The 21,495-nt window shown below is 42.6% G+C and overlaps 1 protein-coding gene across 1 annotated transcript in view; it reads left to right on the forward strand.

Moving 5' to 3' along the window:
- Positions 1–261: 261 nt before the first annotated feature.
- Positions 262–21,495, forward strand: part of LOC309562516 (T-box transcription factor TBX1-like) — a 54,967-nt gene continuing 33,733 nt past the window's right edge. The window contains exons 1-2 of the mRNA XM_082266756.1: positions 262–382; positions 16,054–16,261. Of these exons, the coding sequence (XP_082122882.1) occupies positions 361–382; positions 16,054–16,261 (230 nt within the window). The 5' untranslated portion in view covers positions 262–360. The remainder of the gene's footprint in view (positions 383–16,053; positions 16,262–21,495) is intronic.

A 21,495-nucleotide genomic window follows, 5' to 3' on the forward strand; every position in this document is an offset into this window, starting at 1 on the left:
TGGGGACGGTCCCATCGGCAGTACCTCTATCTTCTACTCTCACATATGTGCAGGTGTTGAGTGTGGCTTTGTCACCAGGACAATAATCTCATTATGAGCTATTGATTGAGTCCGGGACATCTTCCTGCTGGACCTTTCTGGCATTCCTAAAAGGCCTGCTCAGCCCTTGTCATGTAGACATCAGTTGTCACAGCAGGGGAGCCCATGTAGTTAGAAAAAAAGGGGGGGGGGAGACTTAGTGCAATTTGGGAAGGGATAGTGAAGAGATCTGGATCAGAGAGACCATAAGGAACTGCAATAGAAAGAAGGTGAAGTCCAGGGCATTGGTGGCATACTTGAAGATACAGAGCAAGAGCAAGGATGCAACGGTCCCATTCAACGGGTAAGAACTAAATATTTTTTTTTTTTATGTTCAAAAAATCTATTATTCTTTAAAAACTTTTCAAAGATTCAAGAACACTAAGCTAACCATATCTTTATTTTACCTTAGAGTTTACATTTTACAGCATTGCAAACACCACAACGTTTCTATAATACTTTTTTTTACCTGTGTACCACTAATGTCCCACTAGAGCACTGCACAAAAAAAACACATTTTTTTGGTATTTTTGATTAGTATTATTTTTTGCATAATGGGCATTGGGAGGCATTATATGGCAAAATTAAAATAAATATATATAGTATTATTATATAGTATTATTAAAAAAAAAATATATATATATATATATATATATATATATATATAGTATTATTTTTTACATACTGGGCATTGGGAGGCATTATATGGCAAAATAAAAATAAATAAATATATATATATATATATATATATATATATATATATTTATTTTGCCATATAATGCCTCCCAATGCCCAGTATGTAAAAAATAATACTATATATATATATATATATTTTTTTTTTTTTTTTTTTCATACAATGTCTGCCAATGTTTTGTATACAGCTAATCAAAAATAAGTTGCTCTCTATGACCCTATTGGGACTTTAGTGGTACTAAATGAATTATGGGATGCATTACTAGAGGGATCACCAGCAGGAGGAAGGAGGTCCTGACTCCTTTTTTATAGCTCTTTAATTAGCTCTTATTTAGAATACTGTGTCCAGTTCTGGAGGTCTCTTTACCAAAAAGCTATTGATCAGGGAGAACGAGTCCAAAGATGGGCAACAAAAATGGTGAGGTTTGGGGGATAAAACATATTTGGAGAAACTTCAGGATAACATATTTGGATAAAGTCCCAAAAATAAATATAAAATAAAAAAAATTATATATATATATATATATATGTGTTTTTTTCATACAATATTTTGCAATGTTCTGTATACAGTTAACCAAAAATAAGTTGCTCTCTATGATCCTATCGGGACTTTAGTGGTACTAAATTAATTATGGGATGCATTACTAGAGGGATCACCAGCAGGAGGAAGGAGGTCCTGACTCCTTTTTTTATAGCTCTTTAATTAGATCTCATTTAGAATACTATGTCCAGTTCTGGAGGTCTCTTTACCAAAAAGATATTGATAAGAGAGAACGAGTCCAGAGATGGGCAACAAAAATGGTGAAAGGGTTGGGGGATAAAACATATTTGGAGAAAGTCCCAAAAAAAAAAATTATATATATATATATATATATATATATATATATATATATGTGTGTGTGTTTTTTTTTTCATACAATGTCTGCCAATGTTTTGTATACAGCTAATCAAAAATAAGTTGCTCTCTATGACCCAATTGGGACTTTAGTGGTACTAAATTAACTATGGGATGCATTACTAGAGGGATCACCAGCAGGAGGAAGGAGGTCCTGATTCCTTTTTATAGCTCTTTAATTAGATCTCATTTAGAATACTGTGTCCAGTTCTGGAGGCCTCTTTACCAAAAAGATATTGATAAGAGAGAACGAGTCCAGAGATGGGCAACAAAAATGGTGAAAGGTTTGGGGGATAAAATATATTTGGAGAAAGTCCCAAAAAAAAAATAAAATTATATATATATATACACATATATATATATGTATATATATATATATATATATGTTTTTTTTTTTCATACAATGTCTGCCAATGTTTTGTATACAGCTAATCAAAAATAAGTTGCTCTCTATGACCCTATTGGGACTTTAGTGGTACTGAATTATTATTTGGAGAAACTTCAGGAAAACATATTTGGAGATTGTCCTTAAAAAAAATAAAACTAAAAAAATTACCTTTTATAGCTCTTTTATTAGATCTCATTTAAAATACTGTGTCCAGTTCTGGAGGTCTGTTTAACAAAAAGATATTGATAAGAGAGAACGAGTTCAGAGATGGGCAACAAAAATGGTGAAAGCTTTGGGGGATAAAACATATTTGGAGAAAGTCCCTAAAAAAAAAAAAAAAAAAATACATATATGTTTCTTTTTCATACAATGTTTGCCAATGTTCTGCATACAGCTAATTAAAAATAAGTTGCTCTCTATGACCCTTTTGGGACTTTAGTGGCACTGAATTAATTATGGGATGCATAACTAGAGGGATCACCAGCAGGAGGAATGAGGTCCTGATTCCTTTTTATAGCTCTTTAATTAGATCTCATTTAGAATACTATGTCTAGTTCTTCTGGAGGTCTCTTTAACAAAAAGATATTGATAAGAGAGAACGAGTCCAGAGACGGGCAACAAAAATGGTGAAAGTTTTGGGGGATAAAACATATTTGGAGAAACTTCAGGAAAACATATTTGGAGAAACTTCAGGAAAACATATTTGGAGATTGTCCCCAAACAAAATAAAAATAAAAAAAATGATATATATATATGTGTGTGTTTTTTTCATACGTTTTTCAATGTTCTGTATACAGCTAACCAAAAATAAGTTGCTCTCTATGACCCTTTTGGGACTTTAGTGGTACTGAATTAATTATGGGATGCATAACTAGAGGGATCACCAGCAGGAGGAAGGAGGTCCTGATTCCTTTTTATAGCTCTTTAATTAGATCTCATTTGTGTCCAGTTCTGGAGGTCTGTTTAACATAAAGATATTGATTAAGAGAGAACGAGTCCAGAGACGGGCAACAAAAAAGGTGAAAGGTTTGGGGGATAAAACATATTTGGAGAAACTTCAGGAAAACATATCTGGAGAAACTTCAGGAACTTCATATGTATAGTTTGGGGGAAAGAAGAGAAAGGGGAGACACAATTGAACCCTTTAAATACATCATGATGGTGAATAAGGTTCAGGAGGGCAGCATTTTCAATATGTAGCCAAGTTAAAGAACACGGGGACATGACCTCAAAACAGCAGGAGGAAAGTTCAAAACTAATCTCGGAAATCATTATTTTACCAAAAAAGTCGTTGATGCTTGGAATAGACTTCCAGCAGAAGTAGTGAGTCAATCACCACTAAATGGATTTAAACATGCTTGGGACAAACATTGATCTATACTCAACAAAAAGGTAAAAAAAAAAAAAAATGTGGCATTGATATTGGATCACTCTTCTATGTTTCTCGATATATGTAATTAAAATGAATTTATTCTCTTATAAAGTAGTAGTTAAAAATATATAACTTTTTTTTTCTATTAAATATTAAAGACAGTAAATAGAATATATAAAACACATTATACATGCGGACTTCAGAAGATCCACCATAAGAAAGGAGCCAAAAAAGAGCAGCCTCTTACCAGATGAAAGTAATAAACCAGCCGTCCAAATAGTGAGCTTGTTGATATGGGTCACCAATTCCGGCAAAGGGGATACAGATTGTTTTTCTTGCCACCTAAACCTGCAAGACCCCCCACCCCCCAACAGACATATTGTAAAGGTTTCTGTTAATGCACCAGTATTCTGTTCTTTACAGTCTCATTTTATATAATATATTCAGCTTTTGCCATAGATATACAGGACAATACCCTGGGTATCTCTGCATTATTTGCAGATCAACAGTGTACTTCTTCAATAGAGTTAAAGGAAACTGAATATATTTCATAATAGTCTATAGACTGATAGCAGTATGGGGTTTATCAGAACAAAAGTATTTTAAAACTAGAGTAATATTTTTCAACAGGGAACTGACTATCCACTCGGAAATCGCATAGAGGCATTGTGATGCTTTTTTGTGTGTCTAATATGGCAGCACACGTAGGCTGGAATGTTTCGCACTTTCTGCAATGGTATGAGGACTTCATCCATACTAATGAATGCTTTTAGTATCTATGTCAAATAAATGTTGAGATAGCTTGTTTGTCATATTTGTAGTAACCCTTTAACGTAGGTAAAGCCAAAGTCTTTTTATCTAGTGTTGGATAGAGCGTTGAAGGGTTAGAACTCTGGTTTACGTTTTTACGGCTGTTTGTGTCCTTATTAGGGAGATCCATTCACTCTATTTGTCCTGATGACTGTTGTTAGTGGGACTAAAATGGAAAATAAATTCTTTTTAAAATTATCAAATGAACAGGAATAGAGGGGAAATCTCCCAATGTGGACACTTGTTCTGGTGAGAAATCTCCCACTGTAGGAACATTTGGTGTGAAATATCCCAATGTGGGCACTTGTTCCAGTGATTAATTTTCCACCGTGGGCACTTATGGTGGGAAATCTCCCATCCCAATGCAGGCACTTGTTCCAGTGAGAAATCTCCCACTGTGGGCACTTTTAGTGAGGAATCTCCCACTGTGGGCACTTGTTCAGATTGGATATCTCCCAATTTGGGCACTTGTTTTAGTGAGGAATCTCCCACTGTGGGCACATTTGGTGGGAAATATCCCAATGTGGACACTTGTTCTGGTGAGAAATCTCCCACTGTAGGCACATTTGGTGGGAAATATCCCAATGTGGGCACTTATTCCAGTGAGGGATCTCCCACTGTGGGCAATTATGTTCGTAAATCTCCCAATGTGGACACTTGTTCCAGTGATGAATTTTCCACTGTGGGCACTTATGGTGGGAAATCTACCATCCCAATGCGGGCACTTGTTCCAGTGAGAATCTCCCACTGTGGGCACTTTTAGTGAGGAATCTCCCACTGTGGGCACTTGTTCAGATGGGATATCTCCCAATTTGGGCACTTGTTTCAGTGAGGAATCTCCCACTGTGGGCCGTTTTGGTGGAAAATCTCCCAATGTGGACACTTGTTCCAGTTATGAATTTTCCACTGTCGGCACTTATGGTGGGAAATCTCCCATCCCAATGCGGGCACTTGTTCCAGTGAGAATCTCCCACTGTGGGCACTTTTAGTGAGGAATCTCCCACTATGGGCACTTGTTCAGATGGGATATCTCCCAATTTGGGCACTTGGTTCAGTGAGGAATCTCCCACTGTGTTCACTTTTGGTGGGAAATCTCCCAATGTGGGCACTTGTTCCAGTGAGGAATCTCCCACTGTGGGCAAATTTGTTGGTAAATCTCCCAATGTGGACACTTTGGGAGATTTACATGCTGCAGTCATGTTCCTGGTAAGAATCTTTGCAGCTAGCGATTCTCTACAATGTAAGAATAATCCTACCACATTTACCAGGCTCTCCTGTCCCATCAAGGAGCCCGGCAAGGATGCGACTGGTGGGCATTCACTTCCTTGGACAAAGTGATATGAACTAATGTTGTTCCCCCCCACTATGTGACATCAGAAACCAGAAGCGACAAGGATTTTGCCACATACCAGTTATGGTCTGATGTAAAGAAGCCGTTACCAGCTTGTGAAAACATCTGATCAAACCGATCTCAGAGGCCAGAGGAGAGATATGGGGTCTCATAGACCCAAAATCTTTCCATAAAGAGGACCTGTCATTGCCCATGCTATAACAAGGGATGTTGTTTATCGTGATAGCAGTAAAGTTGTTAAAAAATGTGAAGTTACAGTGTTAACATTTTTAAAAAATAAAATAAATTATAAAGTAAAAAAAAGATTAAAATGCCACCTTCACCCGTGCTCATGCGCAAAGGTGAACACACACATTGAAAGGAATGTCAACAATGGTCTGGAGCCCTGGACTGAAGCTAGTTAAAGTAGAAGTCGACCCTAAGACTAAAATTCCCACTAAAGGCATCCAGGTTCTAACACTAACCTAGCTAGCCCTGTAAAGAAGAAATCAGTATACTTACCTTTTTTGAAGCCAATCCGACCCGATCCCACGCTGAGCTGTCAGCCGCGGCTTCGCTGTGGAGGGGTGTGCAGAGGATACAGCCGACAACGGAAGCCCCATAGTAACTCTATGGGTGACTTCCCTTCCCTTTCATTTCACAACTGTTGTCAGCTGTGTCCTATGTTGAGCTTCTGCCGCTGGAGATCGGATCGGCTTCAGAAAAGGTAAGTATACTTATTTCTTCTTTACAGGGCTAGATAGGTTAGTGTTAGATCGTGGAGATCTATAAATGTAGGGATTTTAGTTTTAGGGTGGACTAAAGCCCTGTACACACGCAACGAATTTCCGCTGACCGGTCGTCCGTCTTTTGTCCAGAGTGGTGTCTGTTGGTTGGAATGTGCCTAGACTGCACACAAATTTTGTCGTCGGACAGAATTCTACTTCAGAAGTGATGTCATGTGTTGGATTGCTTTCTTTGTGTTCTTTCATCTCTGAGCATGCCCATTCTTGCTCATAAGATTTTTCCCTGTCGAAATCTGTACTGACTGCAGGAAAATCGGACATGTTTTGACGGTGGACAAAAATTTTATAGTCTCCACACCAGAATTTTGTCGGCCGAAAAGTCGGAGTCGGTTGTCGACAAGCCGAAAATCGTCAGATCGGTCGTCGGACGAAAATTCCCGGCCGAATTTCGACTCGTGTGTACGGGGCTTTAGACTTCAGGTTGTAGATGTCACCCGCTTGACGTAAATGTGTGCCAATTATGCATGTTTGACCCCTACCTTCATTCTTTTTTTTCTTATTCAATACTAAATCACATGATTCTTACTTTATCTTATTAAATATTTCAACAAATCCCTTTTATGATATCCTCTTTTTATAATCCTTTAAAAAAAAACAAAAAACATCTGCTTTCTAATTCAAAGGCTTGTTGAGTTGAACAGTTGCGCTTTGCTCACATACATTGACCTGTGGGGATCCCCGGTTTAATGACTTGGGGTGATGATGACTGTCCCAGTGCAAAAGACAATTCATTACAATTTACTTTTTAATTTGGTTTTCATCAGTACAGCATTTTCAATTTACATTTATACAGCATATGGAAATAATGATTTAACTACAGTAAAACCCTCACAATAAAAGACAGTCATAACAACCAACACTCAAACTAATAATAAAAAAAAAAAAAAAAAAAAAGATTTTATAATTTTTTTTTATCATATTACATATAAACTCTATACACCCAATGTGCCATACTCAACTAATGCCTTGTACACACGCAGCGATTATCGGCCGACCGATTGTCCGTCTTTTGTCCAGAGTGGTGTTGTGTTGGTTGGAATGTGCCTAGACTGCACACTAATTTTCTCGGCCAACAAAAATCTACTTCAGAAGTGATGTCATGTGATGGTTTACTTTCCGTGTGTTTTTTCTTCTCTGAGCATGCCCAGTCTTGCTCATCAGATTTTTGTCTGTCGAAATCTGTACTGACTGACGGAAAATCGGCCGTTGTGTTGACGGCCAACAAAAATTTTATAGCCTGCACACCAGATTTTTTTCGGCCGAAAAGTCGCAGTCGCTTGTCGAAAGCATCATACTAACAAGCCGAAAATCGGCCAATCGGACGTTTGGGGTCTTTTAGAACCCCAGATCCCTCCACAACAGTACCTGTCAAGTAAAAAAAAAAAAAAAATAATTTTTATTTTAAATGTACGAAAATATCAGCCCATATATACCGATACGTGATGACCAGAATACCAGTATTGGTATCGGCAATGAAGAAACGATATCAGTTGATCGCTAATATATATATATATATATATATATTTTTTAAGCAAAGATTCTGGAGAATAAAATGTCGTTGCAATATTTTTTTGCGCAATTTCAAACGCAATTTTTTTTAAGAAAATACATTTCACTGCATTTAAAAAAAAGCTAAACAGTAAAGTTAACCCAATTTTTTTTGTATATTGTGAAAGATGATGTCATGCCGAGTAAATAGATGCCTAACATGTTATGTTTAAAATTTAGCCACACTCGTGGAATGGCGTCAAACTACGGTACCTAAAAATCTCCATAGGCCATGATTTAAATTTTTTTAACGTTTACCAGTTTAGAGTTACAGAGGAGGTATTTTTCTAAAATTATTGCTCTTGCTCTGGCGAGTGTGGCGATATCTCACATTTGTGATTTGAACACCGTTTTCATGTGCGGGCACGACTTACGTATGCGTTTTCTTTCGTGCGCGAGCTCCCGGAGAGGGGGGGCGCTTTAAATGATTTTTTTTTCCTATTTATTTTATTTTATTTTTTTGTTTTAAGTTTTTAAAAAAAATAAAAAATCTGATCACTTCTGTTACTGTCACAAGCAATGTAAACATCCCTTGTGACAGTAATAGGCATTGACAGGTACTCTTTATGGAGGGATCGGGGGAAGGGGGGAATGTGACAGTAATAGGCAGTGACAGGTACTCTTTATGGAGGGATCGGGGGTCAAAAGACTCCAAACCCCTCCTCTGCGCTTTAAAGTATTCAAAATGCTTAAATCTGCATTTTTGAATACTGACATTTTTTTTAATCGGTGCCGTTGGCAGCCAAGTAACCCGGAAGTGACATTGTGATGTCGCTTCCAGGTTACTTGATCGGAGACCAGATTAAAACTGAATCCGGCTTTGTTCGGGACTCCAACCAGCCGGCGGATGTGCCGGCTGGTTGCCCGGGTCTCCCAGTGGCGGATGTGCCGGCTGGTTGCCCGGGTCTCCCAGTGGCGGATGTGCCGGCTGGTTGCCCGGGTCTCCCAGTGGCGGATGTGCCGGCTGGTTGCCCGGGTCTCCCAGTGGGACGGGAGAACTTGTAAGAGCCGCGGAAGGCGGTGGGAGGCGTCCCCTCCCGCTCGCTGTGATAACGACCGAGCGGCTGCTGAGCCCCATCGGCTGTTATCTGAAATATGACAACCGGCTCTAAAAAAAGAAACGGTACCGTGTTGATGCCTGCAGCTGCATCATCCCGGTACAACCACTGCTGCCAGCAGACGTACCATTTGCGGGAAGTAAAAGATACGATATTCCAGTCCAGAGTATAAAAAAAGTTTACAGATGATGGCCAGCAAAATATTGCTTCCCGAAGTAAATTTAATAAAAGAAAGTCGTTTTTAATGATTATGTATTTTATATTATTTTATTATTTATTTTTGTATAGAGGTACCAATTATGATGCTAGGACTAGGATGTAGGTGATAAAGTATTTTTGTACGTGATTTTCTGAGTGCATAGCCACAAAAAAATATATAATTGTTTTATTGAAGTGGATGGTGGGTTAGGTTCACACCGATACGGCCATGGGTTCGTGCCTGGAGTCCGGTGGGTCCCTGTTCACCGTTTCAGTTGCAAATTAGGTCCAAATTTTTGCCTGTATTCGCACCTGAAACAGAGCCAAAGATGCACAGGACCCTTTTCCAGTGTGCTCTGCAGCTGCCCCGGAGCTCTGTGAACCGACTCCATTGAGAGTCACACTCTCCTATCATGCGAATTGGATGAGGGGAAATCCTCATCCAATTTTCATTAGTGTGAACTAGGGATCGACCGATTATCGGCAATGCGGATATATCGAGGGCCAATATGCACTTTCCCTGATATATCGGAATCTGCCCTGGAGGTTACCGATATTGCCGATATTGTCATGACGTCATTGCGCATGTTGCGCCACGCACTTCCGCGCACTGAGACAGCTTCTGCCTTCTTAGGCCGCCTCCCTCAGCCTCGTCTGGAGTCGGGGAGTCTCGGGACAGTAAGTGTACAGTGCACACAGTGTGTTTAACACAGCAGCCACATACATACACCCACCCACAGCTGCCCAGTGCCAGCCAGCCACCCACACACCCACAGGCCTGTACCAGCCAGCCCCAGGCCCTGCCTGTACCAGCCAGCCACCCACCACACAGAGTGCCAGCCAGCCACCCACCACAGGGTGCCAGCCAGCCACCCATCACAGGGTGCCAGCCAGCCACCCACCAAAGGGTGCCAGCCAGCCACCCAGCCACCACAGGGTGCCATCCAGCCAGTCACCCACCATAGGGTTCCAGCCAGCCAGCCAACCACAGGGTGCCATCCAGCCAGCCACCCATCACAGGGTGCCAGCCAGCCACACATCACAAGGTGCCAGCCAGCCATCCACCCACCACAGGGTGCCAGCCAGCCACACACCAAAGGGTGCCAGCCAGCCATCCACCCACCACAAGGTGCCATCCAGCCAGCCAACCACCACAGGGTGCCAGCCAGCCACCCGCCCACCAAAGGGTTCAGTAACAGATTTGTGTTGATAATTGTGTTTATTTTGCAAAACTTTACATGTTCAAAATATCGGCCCATATCAGCCAATACCGATATGCAATGGCCAAAATATCGGTATCGGTATTGGCAACGAAAAACCGATATCGGTCAATCCCTAGTGTGAACTAGGGTTGTCAACTCATCCCTTTAAAACCGAACACATATTAATTATACAGTGTCTTTGGCTGATTTAGGTGGTAATTAAACTCAGAGCCTTATCTGCATTAAATTAGCCACAGAATCTTTGTAAATAATATACGTTCAGTTTTAAAGCGATGAGGTGGCAACCCTAGTGTGAAGCCAGCCATAGACTGGCAAGATGCTTTAATTGTGATATATCCCCAGTTTGACTCTTTTTAACAATTTAACAATTTTGATTTGCATCCATACACCAATAAATGGAAATTGGGTAGACCAGACTGCATGCAAATGGTCAGGCCACAGGTAGAGGGTGCTGTGGCAGTAGAGCCCGAAGTGGGATATAAATAGGGGGAGTGTATGATTTAGAGCAGTGTTTCTCAACCTATTTTTCAGTCAAGGCACCCTTTAAAAATTATGGACAATCTCGAGAAACCCTTTACAAATGATGGACAGTTTCGAGGCACCCCATTCTAAAATGTAAAAACTATTCTAATAGTTTTACATAATGAAGCAACATCCACAAGTCCAAGTAGGAAACCCAACGTTAGAGGTGATTTATTCTTCCAAAGCCAATACGCTTTTGCAAAATGGTACTGACTAGTATTCCTATGTTTCTCTATCACTCAGCTAATGTGAGCCCACAGCTAATGGAGAGAGGTAGGGGAGGGTAAAACAAGGATGCTATGCAGGCTGACTTGCCAGCAGAGGGTGCTGTGTTAATGATGTCATCATGCTTGTTCATAGGAAACTCTATAAATATGGGGAAGACACACAGCAAGCACTATTTTGCCATGTGGCACCTCTGTTGCACAAATTTTATTCCCTGACAAAGCTGGCAAAATGTGGTGTAGCTGCAGAGAAACTAGTCAGGTTCTTTTTGTCCAAGCTTAGCTGAACAAGCTGAATTCAGCAGCTGATTGACTACCATGTACAGCTGCACCAGATTTTGCACTCCTTCATTTTTAGTAAATCAACCCCTTAATGCCTAAATTTATTTTATTTGGAGACATATAACAGTGCTCACCTCCTTTATTCACTTCTGGACCGGTAGGATTTTCCCCCTTCCAGGCCATATTTTGCCAATTGGCACTGCGTTACATTAACGGACAATTGCGTGGTCGTGCGATGCTGTACCCAAATAAAATTGATGTCCTTTTTCACACAAACAGAGCTTTCTTTTGGGGGTATTTGATCACCTGTGCGATTTTTATGTTTTGCACTATAAACAAAAAGAACTGACAATTTTGAAAAAAAAAAAAAAAATCTATATTTTTTACTTTATGCTATAAAACCTATCCAATAAAAAAAAAAATATTTATCAATTTAGGCCAATATGTATTCTGCTACATGTTTTTGGTAAAAAAACAAAACAAAATCCCAATAAGCGTATATTGATTGGTTTGTGCAAAAGTTATAGCGTCTAAAAACTATGCAATATTTTTATGGAATTTTTATTTTTTTTTAAATTGTGTTTTACTAGTAATGGCGGCGATCAGCGATTTTTAGAAGGACTGTGGCATTGCGACACTATGTGACACTTTTTTGGGGACCAGTGACACCAATACAGTGATCAGTGCTAAAAAAAATGCACTGTCACTGTACTAATGGCACTGGCAGGGGGGGGGGGTCTATGGGAACCCTGCTCTAAAGGGGAATCTATGGGAACCCTGCTCTAAAGTGGGATCTATGGGGAACCCTGGCCTGGCCTACTCTAAAGGGAGATCCATGGGAACCCTGCTCTAAAGGGAGATCTATGGGAACCCTGCTCTAAAGGGGGATCTATGGGAACCCTGCTCTAAAGGGGGATCTATGGGAACCCTGCTCTAAAGGGAGATCTATGGGAACCCTGCTCTAAAGGGGGATCTATGGGAACCCTGCTCTAAAGGGAGATCTATGGGAACCCTGCTCTAAAGGGGGATCTATGGGAACCCTGCTCTAAAGGGGAATCTATGGGAACCCTGCTCTAAAGGGGAATCTATGGGAACCCTGCTCTAAAGGGGAATCTATGGGAACCCTGCTCTAAAGGGGAATCTATGGGAACCCTGCTCTAAAGGGGAATCTATGGGAACCCTGCTCTATAGGGGAATCTATGGGAACCCTGCTCTAAAGGGGAATCTATGGGAACCCTGCTCTAAAGGGGGATCTATGGGAACCCTGCTCTAAAGGGAGATCTATGGGAACCCTGCTCTAAAGGGGGATCTATGGGAACCCTGCTCTAAAGGGGAATCTATGGGAACCCTGCTCTAAAGGGGAATCTATGGGAACCCTGCTCTAAAGGGGAATCTATGGGAACCCTGCTCTAAAGGGGAATCTATGGGAACCCTGCTCTATAGGGGAATCTATGGGAACCCTGCTCTAAAGGGGAATCTATGGGAACCCTGCTCTAAAGGGGGATCTATGGGAACCCTGCTCTAAAGGGGAATCTATGGGAACCCTGCTCTAAAGGGGAATCTATGGGAACCCTGCTCTATAGGGGAATCTATGGGAACCCTGCTCTAAAGGGGAATCTATGGGAACCCTGCTCTAAAGGGGGATCTATGGGAACCCTGCTCTAAAGGGGAATCTATGGGAACCCTGCTCTAAAGGGGGATCTATGGGGACCCTGGTCTGCTCTAAGGGGATTTATAATAATACAAATTTATTAAATATATATAAATTTATTAATAATAAAAAATACATAATCATTAGGGGCCCCTTTCACACTTGTGCGACTTGTCCTGCGACTGCACAGCCACATGGTAAGTCGTACCCCATGATTTCCATTGAGTACCATTTATATCTGTGTGACTTCAAGTCTCAACAACTTCAAAGTAGTCCCTGCACTACTTTGGTCTGACTTTGATGCGTTTTGAGCTCCATAGACCTCAAGATTACACAGGCATTGCTTCAAGTCCAGTCAAAATCACAGAAAAATTGTGTAAAAATCGTGGCAAAAAAATTGCAGCAAAAATTGCGCAACTTTTAGGTTACACAAGTGTAAAAGGGGCCAAAAACTGTGGTACAGGTAGAAAAATTGGCAATTTTTAATGATGGGAAGACATAGCCATATTTTAACCAGTTCCGGACCACCCACCGCATATTTACTGCGGCAGGCTGGCCCTCCTGTGCGAAATGAAGTAGACCTACGTCGGTCGTGCGCTTGCAGCTAGGGGGTGAGCGCATGCCTCCCGTCCCCACTCGGCAGCGGGGACTCCACGCCCCCCCCACAGTTAGAACCACTCCCCTAGGCTCACATTTAACCCCTTGATCACCCACTGTGTTAACCCCTTCCCTGCCAGTGTCCTTATTTCAGTAACAGCGCATATTTTTAGCACCGATTACTGTATTAGTGTCACTGGTCCCCCCAAAAGTGTCAAAAATATCAGTTAGGGGTCCGATCTGTCCGCCGCAATGTCGCAGTCCCGCTAAAAATCGCAGATCGCCGCCATTACTCGTAAAAAAAAACCAATAAAAACGACATAAATCATTCCCGTAGTTAGTATACCAAAAATATGTAGCAGAAAACAAATTGGCCTAAAATGTTAAAAAAAATGTGATTTTTTAATTTTTTTTGAGAATGTTTTATAGCAGAAAGTGAAAAATATATCTTTTCTTTTAAAATCCCAAATGGAATCATAGTATTAGTAGCGCAGACAGCTCGCATATCATTCCACATATCATCATTTATATATTTTTTTGACAGACTTTCCTTTTAAGTAGCCGCGACAGGTCTTTAATAAGACTCATTTGATTGATTTTATTTGTGTGCAGGGGATATCATATTGCTGTTTGGTGATATTTATATATATTTTTTTATATCTTTTCTTTTCACAATTGTCGCTTTCTTTTTGTTTATAGCGCAAAAAATAAAAATCAGAACAGGTGATCAAATACCCCCAAAGAAAGCTCTATTTGTGGGAAGAAAAAAAAAGGATATCGATATCAATTTTATTTTGGGTAAATCGTCGCACGACCGCATAATTGTCCGTTAAAGTAACGCAGTGCCGAATCGCAAAATATAGCCTGGTCATTAACCACTTGCCGACCGCCGCAAGTACATTTACTGCGGCAGTCAGCCCCTCACAGGCAAAATGACGTATATATATACGTCACTAGCTTGTGAGGCTCTGGGGAGCGAGCGCCGCCGGAGGCGCGCTCCCGGACCCCCCCCCGCGCGCGTGTGACCGGCGGACCCGATGTCCGCCGGTCACTCAGCGATCGTCGGTGGAGAGGGAGAAAGGCAGGCGGCTAATGTAAACAAGCCGCCTGTCATTCTCCCCTGTGTAGAAACACTGATCATACGGTTCTACTATGTAGGACCGTTGATCACTGTTCCTACACCTCAAACCACAGCCAATCACAGTTAGAAGCACACCCCTAGGGACACACACCACCCCTCCCCCTCAGATAAAGTTAACCCCTTCACTGCCGGTGTAATTTTACAGTAACAGTGCATATGTATAGCACTGATTACTGTAGAAATGTCACTGGTAACCCCAAAAGTGTCAAAAATGTCAGTCAAGGGTCCGATCTGCCCGCTGCAATGTCGCAGTACTGCAAAAAAAATCGCAGATCGCCGCCATTACGCGTTAAAAAAAAAAACAACAAAAATGACAAAAATCTTTCCCTTTAGTAAAGTAAACGCGATAACTTTTGCGCAAACCAATCAAAATACGCTTTTTGCAATTTTTTTTTACCAAACATTTGTAGCATAAAACAAATTGGCCGAAAATGTTAAAAAATTTTGATTTTTACATTTTTTTGGGGGGGAATTTCATATAAAAAAATTTGAAAAATATTGTTATTTTTGCAAAATTGACGCTCTTTTTTTGTTTATAGCGCATGATCAGAAAAATCGCACAGGTGATCAAATACCACCAAAAGAAAGCTCTGTTTGTGGGAAAAAAAGGACGTCAAATTCGTTTAGGTACAGCATCGCACGACCGCGCAATTGTCCGTTAAAATCACGCAGTGCCGAATCGCAAAATAGGCCCTGGTCAGGAAGGGGGTAAAATCTTCCGGGGCTTAAGTGGTTAAGGGGAAAAATCTTCCGGTCCAGAAGTGGTTAATATAATTGTTTTCAAAAACCATGAAGTGTTGAATGTTTTTTTTTGGCTATAAACTCCCTTAGGGTCCTTTCACACGGGCGATTTGATCCGCCTGTCAGTTTTTCAGGCGGATCGGATCGAATGCTCCATGCATCCCTATGGGGCAGCAGATGTCAGCGGAGACATGTCCGCTGACACCCGCTGCTATCCGCTTCTGATCCTGTCCATGGAAACCCTATTTTCCATCCGTCTGGCGGATCGGATCGGATAAGAATGAAAACGGTCCGTTCTCATCCGATCTCCCCATAGAGGACAGCTGGGAATTTGACAGCTGTCATCCGCCTGCTCAGCGGGGATTGGTGGATCGATCCCCCGATGAGCAGAACGGACCTCGTCGGACAGCGCACCGTGTGAAAGGATCCTTAGTCTACCAAGGACTGGGGTTATTATTTCAGTGTTTTCTGCATTAAATACCTCTTTGTCTTTCAGACGCGCACAATGTCCATTCTGGGTGTTTTGTGTCCCCTGACGTCAGCTCCTGGAGCTCATCTCTCTCAGACGTCCCTCGGCCTCCACAAGACGATGTCTCATGTAAGAATGCCGCTCTGCGGAGTATTATGGTCAGCCTGGAGACCTCAGCGCTTTGGGAGACATTTAATAATCTCGGCACTGAAATGATTGTGACAAAAGCTGGGAGGTGAGAAGCTTTTGAAATCGCATGGACTGATATTTACAGCCACAAAAACTTTCATTGAAATATATTCTTCAATAGCCACAAAGAGTACAAATCCACTTTGTGTGCACCAAATACATTTGCAAACTCAGATAATATCTTTTTAAAAGAGCAGACCAGGCCCCACCCACTACAGACAGTCTGCATAAAGCTACAGGAGAGGGGGGCGGAGACAAGACCAGTCACTCTGCACAAGGAGAGAGAACAGCAGTGACCGGTCTTTATTACGAGGCCACATTTCACACTAAATTACTGCACAAATTACAAAGAACACATTTTACCGGGGGAGGGGGGCCTCTTATGGGCAAACACAAGGCCCGCGGGCCGAATGCGGGCCCTCCAGGCCATTTCATGTAACCCTTGCACTCAGGACTTTTTTTCAGCTGAAACGTGGTGGAAGCTCTCACAGATCCATGCCTGCCCTGCACTTATGACAGGTACAAGGAAGGTTCATATTGCAGGTGCAGTGTGGGAGGGAGCATCACATGGTAAGCTGCACTGTGATCCCCATTTGTGCCCGGCTGCAGAAATTCCAACCAATGATCTTCCTGCAAGTGAGAGAGAAGGGCGGAGGCGTCTACACTGCTAGGAGGTACTAGATGCGAGGTAACTTTTTTTTTGGGTTGGGGTGTGCATAGGTGGGAGATGGGGGAGAATGGTGCAGAGGTCAGAGGTGAGGAGGGGTGGAAGTGAGATGCGGACAGCCAAGAGAGCTGAACCCTGCTAACCCCTAAACCCTGCACTTTATATGTAAAGCACTCCTGAACCCTGCACTCTGTACACAGCACACCCCTGAACTCTGCACACTATACACAGCACACCCCTGAACCCTGCACTCTGTTGATAGTGTGCCCCTGAACACTGCAATCTGTACACAGCGCATTCCTGGACCCCACACTCTGTACACAGCTCACCCCTGAACCCTGCACTCTGTACACAGCGCACCCCTGAACCTTGCACTCTGTACATAGTGTGCCCCTGAACCCTGCGCTCTGAACCCTGCGCTCGGTGCACAGTGCACCCTGAACCCTGCACTCTGTACACAGCGCACCCCTGAACCCTGCATTTTGTACACAGAGCACCCCATGTGCCTTGCACTCTGTACACAGCGCGCCCCTGAACCCTGCACACTGTACACAGCACACCCCTGAACCCTGCACTCTGTACACAGCACACCCTTGAACCCTGCACTCTGTAGATAGTGCGCCCCTGAACACTGCAATCTGTGCACAGCGCATTCCTGGACCCTGCACTCTGTACACAGCGCACCCCTGAACCCTGCACTCTGTATATAGTGCACCACTGAACACTGCAATCTGTACACAGCGCATTCCTGGACCCTGCACTCTGTACACAGTGCATTTCTGGACCCTGCACTCTGTACACAGCGTATCCCGGAACCCTGCACTCTGTACACAGCGCGCCCCTGAACCCTGCACTCTGTACACAGCGCACCTCTAAACCCTGCACTCTGTATATAGGGCACCACTGAACTCTGCACATAAAGCACTGCTGCCATTTATTGCCCCTTTTAAGATCCTCCCCTTGAACCCTGCACTCTGTACACAGCGCACCCCTGAACCCTGCACTCTGTACAAAGCACGCTCTGAACACTGCACTCTGTACATAGCACATCCCTGGACCCTGCACTCTGTACATAGTGCACCCCATGAACCCTGCACTCTGTACACAGTACACCTCTGAACTCTGTGCTCTATACATAGCGCGCCCCTGAGCCCTGCGCTCTGTAAACAGCGCACCCCTGAACCCTGCACTCTGTATATAGGGCACCCCTGAACTCCATACATAATGCACTCCTGGCATTTATTGCCCTTTAAGATCCTCCCACTGTTAGTGCAATTTGGCCACATCCACAGCTTGATGCAGTTCAACTGGGGAGGGCGCGGTTAGGTTCCTGCACCTATTCTGTCAGACAAAAAGCCCTGGGTAAATTTATATAGTCTTACAGATACAACTGGCCCTTTGAGGGAAACCATAATGCTGATGCAGGCAACGATAAAATGGAGTTTGACACCCCTGCCTTAGGGGGTCCATGCGATCTGTCTTCAGAACATGGGATTTGACTAGTATCTCCACTCTGTGACACAATCTCCGACTGTCTCATTTGTTCTCTTATCCGGACCCAATCACTTAGACTGGATATGGGATAAAAACAGTGGTTGAAAATGGAGTACTGTTTACATTTGAAGACCTTTAATGCAAATACCAGCTTCCTAACTCGCACCTATTTTATTTTCCCCAGTTTAGGCATGTGTTTTCTGCCCACTTCAGGTCTTCAAATCTGGATGTGCGGGTTGGTGACCTGGAATCCCTGCTTAGAGATAAAGACCTATCTAAAGCCCTGTCTTTTGTTTATAAGAAATTGCTCATAGACACTACCAAGGTTTTGACCTTCTGTTATGCTGCATGGTTGCATGGTTGATGATAGATTAGGCAATAGCATGCAATGTCAAGCGGCAGCTGCCAAAGCCAGCAGATTATTAGCATGCATAAAGAAAGGGATGTATTCCAGAGATAAAACTATAATCCTTCCACTTTATAAAACTCTGGTCCAACCGCATCTGGAGTATTCTGTCCAGTTCTGGTCGCCAGTCCTCAGGAGGGATGTGTTAGAGCTGGAGAGAGTCCAGAGACGGGCAACTAAACTGATTAGGGGATTGGAGGACCTTAACTATGAAGAGCGGCTGCAATCGCTTGATTTATTCTCCCTGGAGAAGAGACGCCTGAGAGGGGACATGATAGCAATTTATAAATATCTCAATGGGGATCTCAGCTTAGAAAAAAAGCTGTTCAGTCAAAGGGATTGCACGAGGACTCGAGGGCATACAATGCGATTAGAGGAGAAGCGTTTTAACCTCAGGCAACGTGGGGGGGTTCTTTACTGTTAGAGCTACAAGATTGTGGAATTCTCTACCACAAGAGGTGGTTTCTGCGGGAAGTATGGTGGCTTTCAAAAGACTCTTAGACGTACATCTCAAGGATCAAAACATTCAGGGGTATGTGAGATGATTACGGCCATACACACCTACACAGGTTGAACTGGATGGACTATTGTCTTTATTCAACCTCACCTACTATGTAACTATGTAACTATGGTTGTCGAATTTCCCGTATCTTGATGATGAGGATTGGGAGTGCCACATTTACTAGATTGGTGTCAGCGTGTGATCACTTGATACAGTTCAAATTTCTCCATAGAATATACTACACTCCTGCTAAACTGGCAAGGATTTTCCTGCGCATTCTTCGAACTGTTGGAGGTGCGATGCTCCTGGGGCAGATTTTCTGCACATCTTCTGGTCTTGCCCATAAATGCGGCAGTTTTGGGTGGAGGTGATGGACTGTGTTAGGTCGGGTCACAACGATAACCTTAAGACTGTCTATAGCATTCTGGTAGACATGTTAGCACCCAAAAAGGTTATCCGTACTTTGCTTACCTTGTTCCTGTATTTTGCACATAAAAAGATTATCTGGTCATGGAAGAAAGCGATGGCCCTCACCATCATGTCCTGGAAGGCATTGATAAATAAGGCTTAGCCAATGTATGAAGCCTCATATCTTAATAGAAGGGTACCTGATAAGTTTAAAAAGGTATGGGTTGGTTGGATAGAGGATAGAGGGAGCTTTGGATTAATTGCTCCCTGGCTAAGGGTTCCTTTTGTGGCGAGATGCTGGGTATGTGTAAGCCTTGATGGGCACCTAAATCACTTTCTCTTGATCTTGCAGGGGGGATATGGTACTGTTTATTGTGAATTTTTACTATATGTACCCCTTTTTTTATGGGAAGATTGTCGCTTTCATTGGTCTGGAAGCTGCATTTACACTGGTGCTGTTGAATTGTAGCTCAGAATGTTGAACATTCAGAGCTACAATTCAGAGGGATCGCCAATCTCTTGGATCTCCCATATGACCAGAACAAGCAAATTCTGCAGGATGAGTGACTCTGATTCCAGCAGAGCTCCCAACTTGTTCTGGACCAGAGCCCCTTGATTATCTGCACCCAGAGGTGGAATTTGCAAAAGAAGCTACCATTGTGTAAACTCTGTTACATTCCTGTCTAGACGTGGCAGCAAATTATACAGTTTTTTAAAAGTCAGAACTGCAACAATGGAGCCTGTGAATGGTGTGTAGTGGTGGAGGTGGGGTGGGGAGAAAAGTGAGGGATCTGGTGGGGAGGTGATCTGCCATGCAGGTGTGGAACCTGCTGGAGAACTGATCTAAAATGGTGGTGAGTGATTTGCTGCTCATCTGTCAAAAAGGAGAGACCTACTGGGTAGGTAAATTCCCGAGAAGGTGAGGGGTCTGTTTGGTAGGTGACTTGTCATGGAACTAAGAGATCTGCTGGGGAGGTAATCTTTCTGGGAGATAAGGGATCTGCTTGGGACATGATGTGCCATAGAAATTAGGAATTTGCTGGAGAGGGGGGATCTATGATAGATCAGCAAGGGGAGATGATTGGCAGGGAAAGAGGGCTCTGATTAGCTGGAGAGACATGAAAGTGATAATCACAAACACAGTGCACTTTTTTCTGGCCGAATTACTCTGGATTATTTTAATAGTACTAATACTAGTATAGAGCTGGATAACTTGAGGACGCTTTCTTGCTGAAGGAAAAGGAAATGTCTCATGGAATCTCTATGTTGAATGGAATGTCCCATGGAATCTCTATGACTTCATTGAATGAAATTAATCAATTGAATGAAATGAATCATTGAATGAAATGTCCCATGGAATCTCTATGACTTCTCCCAGGGATCAAAAGCTATACACAGTCACTGACTCTCCAGCACAGGGGCATTACTCACACAGCCACAAGTTTATGGTCTCCTTCTTTCTGACATCCGCCAGGCTCTTCTCATGGCTGGAATACACAATAAGAAAATCGGCCGAAAATTTCCGTTCAGCGAGTGATCGGCCGATATTCTACTCGTTAATGCTCAGCCATCAATGAGCTATATCGATATTGAGAATGAAAAATACCGTTTGAAAAACACGAAAAATTCTGTCGTCTCGTTTGCGAAATAACGATATTCTATACGTTGGTGTTGAGGTCGTTCAGTTTAAATCTGTATAATATGTTAATGTTGGCAACGTTTTCGACCGACGAACACTGTTTCGATGGTCGGCGGGCAATGGTCGGGCGATATTCGGACCGTGTATGTTGGAAACGTTTTCGA

The sequence above is a fragment of the Pelophylax lessonae genome (assembly GCF_965119305.1).
Source record: "Pelophylax lessonae genome assembly, chromosome: 9".
NCBI lineage: Eukaryota > Metazoa > Chordata > Amphibia > Anura > Ranidae > Pelophylax > Pelophylax lessonae.